We start from the raw sequence: 17,117 nt of genomic DNA, 5'->3' as shown, positions 1-17,117 counted from the left end.
CACTTCTGTGTCACCAGAGGGAGATATACCTAAAGATGATGGCGTCCCTGAGATACTGCATTCACATGTTGGGACGAACAGATGTACCACTCAGGACGGTGCTATCCCCAGCGCACATGCATAACAATCTTATCAATACAGGTTTGAGTAAAATCTTTAGTGTATACATGTATCAAAACTTATTTGCTGGGTTCCAGGTACATTCATGTTCCCCAGGGGATAACGTTCAATCCAGTTAAGACATGCCATGAGTTTCTCTTTTAGGGCCACCCACAGGCCTTTATGTTGTCGTTTCTTTATGCACAGAAAAAAAAGAAACGTCATTTCTTTGCACAAACTAATTGTCTCAATATTGTAGGCTTAATGAGAATATCATTAGCTTGCCTTCCCTCCACCCCATCCTGCTTTTTACTCTAACACAATCTATCCAGAAACTCAAAAGAAACGACCTTCCAACTCTCCATTTGGCCAACACATAATCACTTTGCCCTAATGTTCAGCTTATCTTCAAAACCACCAGCTGCCTGGCACAACCCAATGCACAATCTGACACACACAAAAGTATCCTCTGCATGATAAGATAAAGGGGTCATTCGCGATGAAAGACAAAAATCGCCAGCACTCGTTCCAACTAGGCTGCTTCAGTTAAAAATCTGTTCTTGGAGCTGCCAGAGAGATGCCAGGGTGAAGGATTCACTGGTCCTCACAGAGTCCAGACACACAGAGTTGCATCAGGGCAGAAAAATGTTATGCTCAGCGACCATAGGGCTGTAATTACATAGGAGCACTGCTGAGCTCTGCAGGATGAACGTCAAGACCGGAGAGATGGAACACGAGAACAGAAGAGGGCAAATACATGATTTACAGCAGATTGAGAGGGGACGGGCGGGTAACACTGAGATAGATGGTACAGAGGGTAAACACTCCCAACTTGGAGGAAAACCACATGATTAGGATTGATGTTAAATGAAAGGTGTCATTGGACATCACCTTGACATTGCATTGTGGGAAAGGTGGATTTTCCAATATCAACAGAGTAAGAGTAGAAGTTAATTGCACATCAGCGCATTCTTACGGTTGCATTCTCTTCTTTTATATTTTTAGCTGCAACTTGACTGCCTCAAGTCATTCTCCTTGTGTCAATGCTATGACTGACCTAGGTCGTAATGTGGTGTGGCTGACACCTTGTGGACTCCGAGTGTAACCGCACATTTTTCTCCCAAGACTTAACCTTCTTTAGTTTGAACCCAAACTATTCCCAGTAACTAGTAAGGCGTTACCTTTTTGAGCCATCATTCCCAGGAGCAATGAAAAGATTACATGACAAACCCTATCTGAATAGAGAGCGGAAAAGAAAAGTCACAATAATTCAAATTTCAATTTTTATTATTTGTACATTCACCACTGATAGGCGTACTCAAAGAAGAAATTAAAAAAACGAAAAACAAAGCTTGGTACTAAAATGATAAAATAATGATTAAAAAACAATATTAAAACCATTGGTGAGAAAAGTCATAATGCAACGTCGCCTCTTGTGCCTGTATTGATGCTACAGGGTAAGAGAACTTGAGGAAGAGGAGGGAGGAGGAAGAGAATCAATGATGAGGACATAATCATAACTTGTGTCTGGTGTGACAGACATAGTTTCCCTCCCCCCCAGAGAATCATCTCATCTCATAACTAAATTAAGGGAGAGAACACTGCATTGCCTTAGTAGTTTTTACACACCTGTCCAAAAATAGCCCAGAGCTGCCTCAATAATTGTCTATTTAAATTTTTAGTTATTTTATATGTCTGTACAAAATGCCAAATACACGTATTCCAATATTTTTTAGATTTATGCAAGCCTCTGCACACAAGGTCGAGTTTTCTCTTTAGGCAGGCCTGGCAAGGAGAGCCTTGGACTACATGCAGCAACAAAAGGTTTCCTCATCCAAACAGCAGAGCTGTTGAAACACAGAAGTGACAACGAATGATAGCAAATCATAATTGGCACCTACACTTGGGGCACATGGGGAACGTTGAACGTTAAAATTACCCAGCGTGCCATACTGCTATGCCGTCAAGACAAAAAACCAAGGAAAAAAAGAGAGGCAAACATATAAAGAAAATATATCAAACCTTGACAGGAGCGAAACGTACAGCACTCTGGGAAACAACACTGCAAAAAATCATGGTCCCCTTTAAGCATGACTGTGTGTAGGTGTAGATGTGCTTTAAAAAAGGTGACAATTTGAGAGATGGTAGATGGTGACGACATCAGTTGGTCCTCTGTTGGGTCTTAGTTGTAACAAAGTACATGTAGTGAAAGGCAAATGGAAGAGGGTGATCTCTAGGACAGTTCCATCAGTTGATTGGCCATTAACGCCGCCTTTCTCGCGGGTCACTGCGGCTACGTGAGCGTCGGCTACCGCCTGCCCCGCTCCCCCCCGGCCTACGGTAGCCATCCCTGCGTTTGTCGTTGTCCCTCTCCCGCTCCCTGTCCCTGTCTCTACCTCGGTCTCTGTCTCTGTCCCTCTCTCTTTCTCTGTCCTTGTCCTTCTCACCCTCACTTCGCTCCCCAGCTGCGCCGCTTCCTGCCTTCATCCTCTCCTTGCGCTCCTCTTCCCTTTTTTTCTCCTCCTCCTCTTCTTGCTCCTTCCTCCGTTTCTCACGCTCCTTCGTCCGTTCTGCTCTGGCAGCTTCCCGCTGAACAAACTAAAATTAAAAGAGACACATAGTAAGACTTAAATTAGACATCTAGGCCACGTACTTCAAAGTTATGCAATTTAAAGCAGCAACTACAGATTATGAACAGGTTCATGTCTCACTTGTTCTTCTGTAAGTGGAAGCCAGTATATGCAAGGAGCTGCTTTAGTTTTGCGGAACAGATCATCAAGAAGCTTTGCAGGAGGATCCTCTGCAGCTTTGTCTGAAAAAAGCATTATATTAAGGATACAACGATTACTCCAGTTTTTATTTATCATACCAAACATTCAAATTACTATCACATATTTTTAATCCTTACAAAATCTAGAAGGTGGAACTAATGATTGTTTAGCATTTCTGCTTTAAAAAAGAAAAACAAATGATTGAATGAATCAATTATAAAACAACACATCATCAAAATATCCATCAATTTAAAGACCAATTGTTTTGACCCTTCTCAGTATTGAACAAAATTATTGTTTACTGAAAGTGAATACAGTCTACATCTCGTGTGCATCTCTTACCTTTCTTCTCAGTCTTCTTCTCCTTACTCTTCCCCCTCTCTTTGCGTCGTCTCTCTCTGGAGCGTGACCTCCGGGGACCACCTTCCTTCTCCTCTCCAGGTTTTCCGAACTCCTTAACCTTATCACGATCCCACTCACGCTCAGCTCTGGCCTTCTCCCGGCGCTCCATCTCGCGCTCTCGCTCGGCCCACTGGTCACGCTCTTGTAGGAGGGAGGGCAGGCCCGATGCTCGACCGCGTCCGGAGCCAGGGCCCTGCTCCTCTGCTCCAGGTCTGTCAGCTGCACCCAAGCCTTTGTGGAAGTCCAGCTACAAAACAGAGATTCTCAGGCTACAGATGGCTAAACTGTGCAGGTGTAAGAGAAAACAGACTGATAACAATAGGGTCTTACCTCATCCTGCTGGCAGAAGTCTACTCTAAGGACTTTTGGGTTGCTCTGAGGCCATTTCACTCCATGAAGAGCTGCCCGTGTAGCGACTGCTTCATCTGAGCTACAGTACTAAACACAGAGAAGAGGACAGCTCCACGTGAAACAGAAGAATCTTTCACAGGTCAGAAACAGTCTGGTACAATGACATTCAAAAATATCAAAGAAAATACATGCTCATGATAACTCACTGTGACATAGCAGTGAGACTTGATTTTGTCGATCCAGAAGCCCTCCTCCACCAGGGTACCAGTTCTACTGAGCAGTTCCTTAAGCTGCCCTAGAGTGAACGGCCTTACCTACAAGATATTACAGAGCAATGATCATGACACACTCACAAACTACATACTTGATTGATTTCTGTCTGTCCACAAGATTTATTGATAATAATTAAAAGATGAAACAAAAAGTATCTAATGCCCGATCCACACTGCATCGCTGAACTGCTGCTGCTCAAATGCATATTCTACAGATAAACACATGAAACTGTAGTGAAAAACTGGAATGATATCAATATGACTAATGTACTGTGACAAGTGCGTTGCCAAGTTGGCAATGTGGCATTTGCCTTAAACCAGCATAAAACATGCTTGTTTCTTCAGTATATAGAGCTGGGTCTGAGTTTATAGGCATATGCCTGCAATCAGAGGCAACAGCTCCAAAAATAATCAGCATTTCCGTCGGTTACACCAATGGTTGGCTGTCTTTTTCTATCTGTGCTGCATTTATTTAGTATCGATGTTAATAATAATGTACAGTTTGCAGTGTTCTCTCACCAGGTTGCTAATGTGAACAATATTGGAGACTTTGCCACGGGGTGGTGAGGGTTGCCTTGCTGTGCGAACAGGGTCATCGATTGTGATGGAAACTCCGGTCTTCTGCTGGCTGATAGAGCGACGAATGAGGGTGTCGCCAGGGCTCACTAGGGGAACAAAGGGGGGGGGAGGACAAACAGTCAACATGGCATCTCCATTACTAGACATTATATATGATATATCATATATTTTGTTATATTACATATCTTATAATGTAAAAACTCATCAATTCTCAACTTTTTTTTTTTTTTTTATCATCCCAAAATCAAGTCCCGTTTTCTTTATCACTGGCGAAAACTGCATTTAAATACAACATGTACAGTATGTATATTATGTATTGCCTATTAGTGTGTAATTAAAAAAGAATGACAAACTACAGACTTACAGTTAAAACCACTTTTAAGTGAAATTTAAGGAATTAAATTTGACAGTTTCAATAGATAATGACCAAGTTGTGACAGATTCATACCAGTGTTAATTTCTACATCATGGCTGGTATCTGATGGAGACTGGGTTTCCATGGCTCCAGAAAATGAGGTGTCCAATTTTTCTTCATGCTCCCTTGTCCTCTCTCCGTCGGCCCGCAGATCATCCTCCTCCAACTCCTCATGTCTACTCCTCTTTGCCTCCTTTTGTCCATTCTCCTGACTCTCAGAGTGCACCACCTGCAATAAGAAGAAAGGCATCAGCAATTCCTGACTATAATATCTGTGTAACCTCAGGCTTTCATGAGGAGCAATTTACATTTCACATTAAAGAAAGTACCTGTCATTTCTGTGAAACAGTTAAGAGTTGTATACCAACCTGTGTGACAGTGCGTCGGATCTGAAGGTCCTGGTCTGAGCGCTCCCTGTCTTCATCCTCAGCCCCAGACAGGACAGCTTCCTCCGGGTGCAGGTCCACTACTGCCTCCTGGCCAAGTGGCCGGATGTCTGGGATCAGGGACTGAGGGCGAAGAACAAAGATTATACACAAGATAAATCGGCCTGCTATATTTATCTTAAAAGATGGAGGCATAAAGTATGAGCATTACTAACATCCACAACATAGTATCATTTTTACTCTGCTGCAAATACCTTAAGTGAATCTGTGGTGATGCTGATGGAGGGTTTCTTGGCAGTGACAGCTGTGCTGGAGCCCCACCTCCTCTTGCGACCTGCTGCAGCTCCAGACTCCTGCTCGCCCTCTGCACTTCCAGTGCCTGGGGACAATTTACTGCCTGGTAAGACAAGAAAAAAAGTCCTATGTCATATTCAGTATAAGCATCCATGACATCACTAATCCATGCACACAACAGTGTACAGGACAACTATTTTTGAAATACAGATCATCATGATCATGAATCCAATTTTCTATTGCCTATTGCCTCACAAGCCTAGACTTACAATGTCATTAATATATATACTATGAATTAATGATACAACATAAATGCTGGTAAAGTGGACAGTAAGTCTGGAGGGTGTACTCACTGCTAAGAGAGATCTTACGAGCTGAGAAGGCCTTTGGTGTCTGAAACACAAGGAGATAAAAACAACCAAAGATACATGGGAGACGTGAGAGGCAGACACTATGGGTGGAGACGAATGGTCAAGGACAGGTTAGAGGAAAAGAGGAACAATAATAGGAGGACAAGTAGGGACTGGGAGAGTGAATGATAGAAACTGCTGTGCATAGTTGTTTTCAAAGTCAAGTCTACTGAATGGCACCGAGATGTGTTTAGTTCTGTACTGGTAATCATAAGCATACCATTCACAATTACTTCATGTTCTACGCCTATTGCTTTTGAAGAGTAAACTGTAGTTGCAGTCTCTATCACACAAACAGGGATCTGGTGAAAATACTGCAGTTTAAATTCCAGCCCTAAAATGTTATTTTAGAACTTTTTTTTCTGAGGAGACAACTCCCCAACTCCAATCAGTTTCACAGAAGTAATCACCAGCAAAGATTAAATGTCATAAACCAGACATTTAGAACCCTTTGATTAAACTGCAGTAGCCACAAATATAATATTTTTGAAATAAAAAAATCTGCTTCTCCCAGCAATGACTACAGAGAGTATGACTGAACTAAACATGAAATATAACAGTGAATAAACGTCTACTTATTCCCTGGTACCACTGACACCTGATCCTTACTGGTTTGGATATGGCCCAATCACGACTGCATGTACTGTATCTAGGCAACAAGGGTCCAATCAAAGGTGGCTGAGATGTTTGGATGGAAATCTGAAAGCTGGTTGGCTGGCAGGATGGTTTCGATAGTTCGTTAAGGGGCTTTGAAAGGCATTTAGCCAAAGCAGTCATCCTCAGGTGTTTCTGGCATTAGTCCTTTGAAAAATGTGGCAGACTCTTATAACAATGAGTCCAATGAGCTGGAGACCAGATGTTGAATGTTGTCAACAGTCACTGTGCACACAAATCCAGGATTTTCATTTTAGTGTTCACTTGTGTTTGGGGCACAGTAAGTTCATACACAGAGTCACAAAGAAGCAAAAATCTGATGATGGCTGTTGTAGAAAGGGACCCAAATGGTAAGTCCTTCTTCAGTTCAAATAGAAAAAGTCAAAGCCATTGTGTCCAGATAAAAGCTTTCGCCTCTTTGAAAAAGCATTCAATATCCAATACGGGTGTTTGCTGGAGTAATCTGAATCCCATTCCAAGAGATTAACAAAATCCAAAATGTCCTTTGTCAAGCATGATACAGTTCACCAGCCACATTAAATGGTGTGTCCATAATATCCCAGATTTCTTTGCATGCCGGTTAAAAATGTCTTGAAGTGAAACAATCTTTTAACTACTCAAGTTGTTGAGAGGGTTTCACAGCAGCCATGACTTGATGTGAGCACACATCCTTTCTCGTCTCTTCTCTGTGTTGATTGTAAGGGCACATGGCCAGATTAGTGGATGAAAGGCTAAGAGAGTTGGGCTACATTGACTAGCCAACCCCTTCTTTAAATCTTCTGGTCCAATCAATAGCTCTTGAAAGCCATATCCATGAAAATGAGGCAGCCTTTGTTGCCAGGGGTGTCCCTCTGCAGTGCAGCCTTGGGGGCTTATCTGTGGTCAACTCTGGGTTCTTGGGGACAGTGGAACAGGTGCAGCAGTAGCAGTAGTAGTAGAAGTAGTAGTAGTAGTAGTGGCAGAGGTAGTATGCAGGTACCAAAAGGGGCAATGGAAGAGGCATGAGCACCTTTATAACAAAGCAATCATTTGGGGTTTAAATATCAGCCACAGTGAGAAAATAACCTTGCCGTTTCTGCCTATGACAGCACCAACAAAGGTTTTACAAAACAGCCAAATTAACAAATGTAATTTCCAAAACACATTCTATCATTTGTGAAAAGGGCTCAGTAGGTCATCTAGGGGAAGTATTTTTTAAATGTAAAGAAAATAATTCCTACAAAGAATATAGACAGACAATATACTGTGTATACGGTAAATACTGAGATTAATAAAACTGCACATATCACAGAAATTCAACTATAACGGCTCAAATGGGTTCATCCATCAAAGTCCTCCGCACCAACAGCTTTGAGGACCAGGATGATTCCTGGTTCTCCAGGTGCCTTACCTCCTCGCTGGTCTCTGGAACCTTCTCTGGCTCTGCCATGGTAGTCTCCTTCACCTGCCTGTATCATGTGAAGATCAGATATCAGCAGGAAAAGAGGGAACATAGAGCAAACGATTAGGATGGAGAAAAAAAAATGGAATTAATTATTGAAATCAGGTATTGACTAAAAAAAAATGTCAAGGCATAACAGCAGCAAAAAAGCATAGTTAACAAGTAGCAATGGAAAAATATGAAATGGTTATTATATCAATACCATTTAAAATAAGTCAGATTAGTAAATAATTTAAAGATATGAGAATATAAATGTATAAGCTCTGTCAAAATATGGGTATTTAATTATTTATTTATTAGCAATTATATGAGGCACAGGTGACATATAGTTAAATGGGCTAAGCATGCAAGAGCACTGATCTATTTTTGTAACTACATCTAACATTTATATATGAAATCATTGAGCCGTGAACAGACAAAGTGGCATTAAAAACCTATTAAACAATCTCAGCAGCTGAAACTACTCTACTGAGATACACAATCATCACCTAGAGATGCTAAAATAGCTGCGCCTAAAAGCATCTCACTCTGCTGACCACAGTCACTCTGCCATTAAACAAATATGTTGCTCTTAATTTGTTAACGGGGCTCAAAGACCTGAGCCGAGGAGAGCAGTGAATGAATGCAGAGCCACCGCAGTCCTCCTTCAGACGTGCCCAGTCCGCTCACACACAAGCAAACGCTCAACCACAGCGACACAATACCTGACAAACGAGCGCGCGCCTCACGTTCTCATGTCATCCTCATGCGCGCACACGCGAACACGTCCACTCATTCCCACTTACATTAACTTGGGGGGAACTTCACAGCAAAGAGACGAAGTGTACTCGGTTAAAACGCAGCTTACAGGCTACGGCTGCTTCTAAAACGACTGCGTCGCAGCGAGAGCCCTCTCTCCCCTCCCTCCTACCTTTCCTCTCACCAGAGACTACTCCTCTCTGAACGCGTTCATGTCCGTACCGGCTGTCAACCGAAACCTGCGACGGACAGACCCTCGCCTGCCGTTTAGCTGAGCCGATGTATGGTAACACCATAGGCCGGCATCGGCAGCTAAAGCCATCGACGGAACACAGCCATGTTGCAACGAATGAAAAAAACGATCGTGTATAAAAAGGACCCGCATCTTCTCAGCCACACCGGCTTCAAGGCAGTCTCATCAATCGCCTGATGGGAAATTCAATACCCCGCATCTTTTATGGCACCTTTTTTTTTCTCACCGCTGGATTGTATTCACATTCACAGGCATACAAATCCTCGGGCTCCAATGGAGTGGGAGCATATGATGTGATGGCAATGATCAAGTGAGCTTACAAAGCGTTTTTTGACATCAGCCAAATACCCGCAAAATGATTTAAACATTGTCACACTCCGAAGCGCTTTTATGGGAAAACGATAAATACTGTGGCGTCCAGAACTGTGCCTCGACTACCAATGGGGGGTTTTTGTTTCATGTTTTTACGGATTTTTTAATGTGGAAAAAAAATGTCAATCAACATGTATTTTTACTTTAACTAGTGCTATAATGTTAGTGTCAAGGGGGTGCCATAACATTTCATGTTGATATGTTAAGATTTGCTGTTGACCAGCTAAATTAAAGAAAAGCACTGTTAAAGCTCGAGTGTCTTTTATAACCACAAGGATAGGCTGGTGCAATTCATCTAAGGTCAGATGTATTGGCTGCAATGGTTCACCACGCACAGCATTGGCTATGTTGTTAAATTCAACAGAATCTTTTTTGACAATTGTTAGACACCCTGTTTACAGCATGCAGACTTGAAGAAGTACCTCTGCTCAAAAGGTAGAAAACATACAACAAGAATGCACTGCACAGCAAATAACAGGAAAGTTAAGCTGATGTTATTATTTTGTGTTGAATCTCTCCGTTTATCCTGCTAACCTAGCTGGTTAGTGCATCTCTTGGTGCGTCAGTGTCTTGTTTGCTTCCCAACCCTTTCAGGGTTGTTCTGTGTCTGACAAAAGAAGTTATATGTATGATAAAAACCCAACACTCAATGCATTACATTGGGGTGATGGCACTCTCTTATTCAAGGTTCATTTACAACTAAATAAGGACCAGCGGATACAGATGTAGGCACTAACCAGCATCAAGATAGCCTAGTTGGAGAAGGTGAGCATACGGGTAACTTTAGACCCAGGAAGTCAGAATTTTTTTGGCCATGTGCACCACTGAGAAACTTTCATATGAACAAACAGGGCTTCACCTCAGACATTGTCTAGTTTCTCCTCAGTATGTCAATGCCCTCAATGGCTGTGTGTTGTGTCTGTGTTCACAGTGCCAAAACATTGTAGGAGTCAACTCCGGTGGGACACTTGCATGTCATTTTTTGTTTTTCTAAAAGATATTACAAAAACTGACATCCCTATACCATGCCCTTGTGGAAAGCCCTGATATAGAATGAGTTTCAGAAGACCAAGACTTAGAAGCAGACCTTTGTTTGTCCTTTTCCTCCTCTCCCTCGCTGTCCTTTCTCTTCCTTTGCGTCTCCTCCGTGGTTGGTGCTTCAATAAGCGGTTTCTGGGGATTTAAAAAGGGCAGGAAATTAAATAAGATGCAAAAGAATATACTGTACCATATTTCAAACTTGTTTTAGTAGTTGATATAAAATAAAGGCTAGAAATACAGCCATCTGGCGATTTGTCTAAATCTTTATTCTTGGGAATTGAGATACAAGATACACATAGTTGTCACAGATGTTGTGTGTCTACTTTTGAGTTACTGACCTTGGGGTAAGCATTTGTTTCACTTTTCTCTACAAGCATCTCTCTTTTGTGAGGAGAGGCTTTTGGAGTTTCCTTTGAACTCTTAGCCTGAGCCTCAAGTGTCACCCTGTGCAGTGGTGATGCATCTCTTTCAGGTTTCCCTTCCTAAAAGAGGCAGACAAGAGAGAAACATTTTATGACCTGGGAATTAAAAAAAAATAATTATTTTTGTTTACTGAAAACACTAGCATTGCTCAGTTTTACTCTGACCTTATGTTAAACTTGTAAAATGTACTACCAGGATAAGTTTTTTAGATAAATACAAACCAAACTAAAATAATAATAAATGCTTAATCTAACCATTCAATCTGACCATATTTTGGTCTCAAACATTTGCTGTGGAAAATGAAACAATATCAGTCTGTTCTATCCACTCTTTGTTGGCTGTCACCTTTGCATTTTACCCCTGAAATGTTGCAACCATCTTTATAGAAATACTAACCATTATTGCATGTTAGCAATCTTCACCAGCACTGAAAACACTCACACCATGCCTACATGATCAAAGGCAGTGCTGTTTGTCAGGGACAGAGAGAGGTTCTTATTAGACCACTTACCCTTCTACCTCTTGACATGGGGGAGGTTTTCTCCTGAGAAGATGTAGATGAGCCAGAGGAGCGAGATGATGAGGACCCAGAATCTGATTCTGATGAAGAGGAGTCATTAGAAGTTGATCTTCGTCTTGCTTGTTTTTCATCCCTCTTTGCATCTCTTCCCCTTCTCTGTGCAGCATCCGCTGGGCTTGAAGGACCCTGGCTTTCATCCACTTCTGTCGCTTTTTTGTTTGATTCCTTTGAAACCTGTTCTGTCTTCACTGGATCTGCTTTTTCTTTGTCAGGTGATAGAAGGTTTGTGGTCCTATCTTTTTTAGGGCTCTGGACCACTGCTATGCCAACAGGGGTGTCCTTCTCAGACTGAGTCCCCACAGATCCTTGCAGCCCAGCCACAACCTCCTGTTTTGTCTGCTTCTGCGGACCTTCCTCAGTGGAGGGCTGGTGTCTTTCCTGCTGTTGTCCCCCAACATTGGTGGGGGTGGAGATAGGTGACGCCTGAGGCTGGGGGGTATCAGAGAAGTTACGGGGTCGCTTGATAACCATGGAGGTGGAGGAAGATTGAGGCTGATTTTGGGAGTCTCGTAAGAACCTGAACTTCTTGAATGAGGACTGAGGCGTCGGTGACATGGGAGTGCCGGTTTCTGTTGCTTCAATCCGGGACATTGGAGCATGGACATCTTCCTGCTCTCCTGCATCCGTCGATGACTTTCTACCAGGGCCTGTAGAAAGGAGGGGAGGAGTGGGCAGGGGAGTGAGACCAATCTCACGGCCACGTTTGGATGGAGGGAGGTGACTCTCCCTCTCTTTTTCAGCCATCCTAGCCCTCTCTTTCTCCTGAGCCATCTCCTGCTCCTCCTTCTCCTTCTGCATGGCTTTCTCCTTCTCTAACCGTTCATGTTCGAGAGCCCTCTCCTTCTCCTTCCTCTCCTTCTCCAAGGCTAGCTCCCTTTCAAGTTTCTCCTGCTCTTTCTCCCTTTCCAGTCTCTCTTTCATCTCCTTCTCTGCCCTTTCCTTCTCAATCCTCTCCTTCTCCAAAGCTGCTTCTCTCTCCTCCCTCTCTCGTTCCAAGGCCTCCCTCTCTATCCGTGCCTGCTCCAATGCCTTCTCTCTCTCAATTCTCTCCTTTTCCCTCCGCTCATGCTCTAACCTCTCTTGTTCTAGGGCTCTCTCCCTCTCCAACTTTTCTTTTTCTAAAGCTTTTTCTCTTTCTATTCTCTCTCGTTCCAGTCTTTCTCGCTCTATGGCTTTCTCTTTTTCTATTCTCTCTTGCTCCAGGGCTCTTTCTCTTTCTAGTCTCTCTTGCTCCAGAGCCCTTTCTCTTTCTAGTCTCTCTTGCTCCAGAGCTCTCTCCCTTTCTAGTCTCTCTCTTTCTTGGGCTCTCTCCTTTTCTAGTCTCTCCTGCTCCAGGGCTCTCTCCCTTTCTAGTCTCTCTTGCTCTACAGCCCTCTGCCTTTCTAGTCGTTCTTGCTCCATAGCTTTCTCTCTTTCTATTCTTTCCTGCTCTAACCTTACCCTCTCTAACCTTTCCCTTTCCAACCGTTCCTGCTCCAAAGCCCTTTCTCTCTCAATCCTCTCCTTCTCCCTTCTCTCAGCCTCCAGAGCTCTTTCCCTCTCCAACCTCTCTTGCTCAAGAGCCCTTTCTCTCTCCTTCCTTTCCTGCTCCATCACTCTCTCCAGTTCTTCTCGCTCTCGCTTCTCCCTCTCCTCCTTTTCTTTCTGCAGACGTTCTTGCTCCAGAGCCCTCTTCCTCTCCAGCTCCCTCTGTCTCTCAAGCTCCAGGGCCCTCTCACGTGCTAAGGCTTGCTCTCGCTCTTCCCTTTCTTTCGCCAAAGCTCTTTCCCTCTCCTGTCTCTCTCGTTCTAGAGCAAGTTCCCTCTCCTGCTGCAAAGCCTTTTCTCGTTCTTCTCTTTCTATGGCCTGCTGTCTTTCAATTCTTTCTTTTTCCAGAGCTCTCTCTCTTTCCTCTCTCTCCAGAGCAAGAGCTCTTTCTCGCTCTTCCTCAAGTTTTCTCTGCTTTTCTTGCCTTTCTAGCTCTAGGGCCTTTTCTCTTTCTATCTCATTGTCCCTCTTTCTGTCCCTCTCTTCTGTTGCAGTTGCCTTGAGCACACTCGCAGGTACTTGAATATGGGCCGGATGTGCTCCTGCGACACCCTGGTTGGTGCCTGGAATCATGGAAAATGGCACATGGCCTGCAGTGTTGGCTGTGTGAGTGATAGCAGATACCAGACCCTCTGGAGGCCCTCTGCCAGGAAATGATGTGGCTGAGGGAGAGCTGCTATCCTGCCTATCACCTTCCCCATCACCACCATGCCAGCCTGCTCCTGAGAAAGCCCCTTCTGATGCCATCTTACGTGCCAGTAGGGTCAGTGGGCCAGGCTTGCGCTCAGCATGTCCACTTCTCTGTGGTTCTGGGCTACTACTGCGGCTGCCACTGCTTGAGGAACCAGAGCTGGAAGAGCTGGGTGAATGCCTAGCTGGGGCTACATCTGGACTAGGGGGACTCTGTTTAGGGGTGTCAGGCAAGGGGAAAGATAACTCTGGAGGTGGGGAGGGTGGAGGTGTTGGCTGGCGGAGTTGAGGGGACAGAAGGGAAGGCATGTGTTGCTGTTGGGGTTGACAGGATGCTCCAGACCTCTCTCTGGTTGTGGGAGCTCTGGCCGGCTCTCTGAGGTTTCTCCTCCGGGCACTGCTGTCCCAATCATCATCGTCACCATCCTCCTCGGCATCATCACTATCCTCATCATCGCTGTCAGCTGCGACTTCGTTGGATGCGGAACCCCTTTCTGGCCGCTGCTCACTACCAGGTACACGCATGGCTACGGAGCCAGAAGCAGGAGGACCGGACACGTTAGCCTCCTGGTTCCTGTCAGCCTCTCCCTCATTGCCTGCACCAAACAATCCCTCTCCACCAGAGGGGCCGGGTGGCTTGTGCTGCTCAGCCAGTGCTGGTGCAACATCCTGATAAGGACAGAAAAGAGGTGAGCTTTATTTTGTCAGAGCATTGTACCCATTTCTTTCATGTAAAAGATCTGGCACCATTCTTACCAGCAAGTTCCTTCTAAATGTGCAACATCTTTTGGAGCACGGAGAATCTCCAGACAAAAAGATTGAAAATATGACCAAAGGCAATAGGTAAGAAAAGAAAGTAATGTCTGACCTGGGCTTGAGGAGGGCAGGAGGTACTGTTATTAACTTCCGAGTGGTCCTCTTGATCTGTTCACCAAAGACAAATAAATAAAATTACACAAATGGAAATTCCAATGATAGAGGAGTGTACATTAATATACTAGGTTGCATTGGAGGATTCTACCAACCAACAGCGCTAATTAATCCACCAAACTGGTTATTGGTCAACCTATACTACCAACACTTACCATTTGTTTCATATGCTTCACGAGCCTCTCTCTCCAGACGCTGCCTCAGGAGCTCTTGTTGTTTAGCTAGATACTGCTTGATGAAGCTGTTCTGGCTCATTTCCTCACCAATCTAAATACAGAGAGACCATTTAAAATAGGATGCAATCCTTCATGGCCAATTGTGCATTCATTTTGTGAACATCAATGACAATTGTGTTAATGTTCAAATTGACATTTATACTTAAAAAGGGCATTACATAATAAGAGGCTTCAGCTATTGAAATTAAAGCATCTTTGTGACACTCACCTGTGAGTTTGGTTGGAGTCCAACATGAGCCGTGGAGGTCCTCTGCAGGTTCTCCAGCATGAGAGCCTGTTGTAAAGATGAGACTATTCATCAACGCAATAACTGGCAAGTATTTTCCAGAGCTGTTAAAAGGTTGCACTGGTGCTTTATGACAACCTCGTGTGTGCAAGTATGTTCAGTAATAGTTTTCATTATGTCTGCCAATATTTCCATCTTTTGATAACTTCAAGCCCCTTTGTGTCAACATAAATGGGACATATGTCCTTCACTCACTTGCTTTATACTTGTAGGTATGGAGAATTTTACCTTAGATACAAATTACAATTGCGAGCAACTTAATACTGAAAGGACAAAGACAGTGGGAGGGTAGACTTCTCTAGTCAGAAGGAAACAAGTCATGCAGCAAGAATAATAAGACTCAATTGGACCCTGGTCTGAAAAGCAACTCACAGGCTGTGGTGGAAAGCAGACCACACTGAGAATAATGTGGACAGAGATGCAAGCAGAAGCTGCTGGACCTAACATGGTTTAAATGTTACACCTTTTAAATTTAAGTCTTCAATGTTTTCATCCATCGCTGCCCTGACACTCAAATGTCAGTTGTGCAGCATCCTTGTATTTGATCATAGTGCACGCACACACAATAAATGTGTGAGTTGTCCAACAATGGTATAATCTTCAATATCTTAGGCAATGATAAGCAGTGAAAGCAAACAACACATGTGATATCAAATATAACCTAAAAGGATAGTGTGACTGTTGGAGGTCAGTGGCTTATTTTTGGTGCTGATAGGCCTCAATTGTATCCAACTGTGCAATGAAAACTTCAGATTTTGAAAACTTCAGAGGGATATTTAGGTTGCTAAAATCTGGCAACAGATAACATAGCTAATAGTTAGTTGCAAGTTATTACTGATTAAGACATCGTTTATATCTCACATGAGAGGTCAGGGGGACACAAGGCTTCACTGGAACAATAAGGATTTAACATGGAAATGCGAATGTCAACACCTTGTATACTGCTTACATGGCGCAATTCAGCGAACAAATGGTAATTAACCGGACAAACCAGTAAAAAAAAAAAGGAAGTAAATACTGACCCAAGATTCATGGCGGGGTTGATAAGGTTGAATACTTGTCGCAATGTAAACAAACTAGCAGCTCTTGGGCCTGAGACACACTTTCGGGAAAAGTATTCCTGATTTTGGCGGAACACTGTGAACACTGTCCATTCAAATATATTGCATTGACGTAAAATTGAAATTCCGAGTCAGCTGCACTAAGGCAGCCGTGGTACTAAATACACAGTTACGTTAACGTTTACCTCAGGCCTAAACTCATGCACACAAAGTGCTTGTGACAGACACCGTTAATAGTAACTATACACGGCAACAAGCCAGGCCATTGCTCAAGTCAATGCGTTAGCCAAGGAGCTAACGAGCTAACAGGACAACATCACCCCGACACACACACTTTAGGATTAGCCACTAAGTTTACTGAACTCCAGGCCTAGCTACGGTTGGCTTACTTCTGCAAGGCGAAAAAACTGCAACACTAGAGGTCGGTGCAATTAAAGGCCCTTTCCAGCTAATTAGTAGTCGTTAACCTCGGCAACTCTACTACGCTGCTCGGCAGTAACGATACTCAGTTGTCGGCCCTCGAGAGAGCATCAGCCCGTCTCATCGTTAACGCTAGCTCGCAGCAACCGTGGTCCGGTATTTCGCCGCGGAACTCACCCCTTTGAGTCTTTTAATGAGTGCATTCTTCTGTCCGCTTTTCGAGAGTCCTCTCTCCTCAAGAGCAGCTTTTAAATCCGCTACTCGAAGAGACTGGAGCGGTCTCCCGTCCAGGGTAACGTCTTCGAGATCCGCCATTTTCCGTTCCTCTCAGTTCCCAGCGAGAGCGACGAGCAACGCCTTCCTCCACCCAGCGTCATCGTCGACGACTTCCCCCTAATCAAATATCAAATAAATTACACGTTTCTCGATATGTAAAGCCGAGAACAAGTAAAATACACTTCCAGTGTCGTTACATATTTTTATTGA

General features: G+C 43.7%; 1 protein-coding gene across 1 annotated transcript; it reads right to left on the bottom strand.

Moving 5' to 3' along the window:
* Positions 1–1,368: 1,368 nt before the first annotated feature.
* On the bottom strand, positions 1,369–17,013 carry acin1a (apoptotic chromatin condensation inducer 1a). Its single transcript, XM_030403578.1, has 18 exons — positions 16,809–17,013; positions 15,073–15,138; positions 14,784–14,895; positions 14,567–14,622; positions 11,413–14,367; positions 10,817–10,960; positions 10,525–10,610; positions 8,024–8,081; positions 5,923–5,962; positions 5,530–5,672; positions 5,258–5,398; positions 4,923–5,118; positions 4,415–4,560; positions 3,830–3,937; positions 3,603–3,710; positions 3,213–3,519; positions 2,811–2,911; positions 1,369–2,697 (listed from the first exon to the last, which is right to left on the bottom strand). The coding sequence occupies exons 1-18, from the start codon at positions 16,944–16,946 to the stop codon at positions 2,362–2,364; spliced, it is 5,241 nt and encodes a 1,746-aa protein (XP_030259438.1). The 5' UTR covers positions 16,947–17,013; the 3' UTR covers positions 1,369–2,361.
* Between the last annotated feature and the right edge of the window lie 104 nt (positions 17,014–17,117).

The sequence above is a fragment of the Sparus aurata genome, chromosome 21 (genome assembly GCF_900880675.1).
Source record: "Sparus aurata chromosome 21, fSpaAur1.1, whole genome shotgun sequence".
Taxonomy (NCBI): Eukaryota; Metazoa; Chordata; class Actinopteri; order Spariformes; family Sparidae; genus Sparus; species Sparus aurata.
Note: the sequence above shows the minus strand (reverse complement) of the source record. Positions and strands in the feature narration are given on the sequence as shown.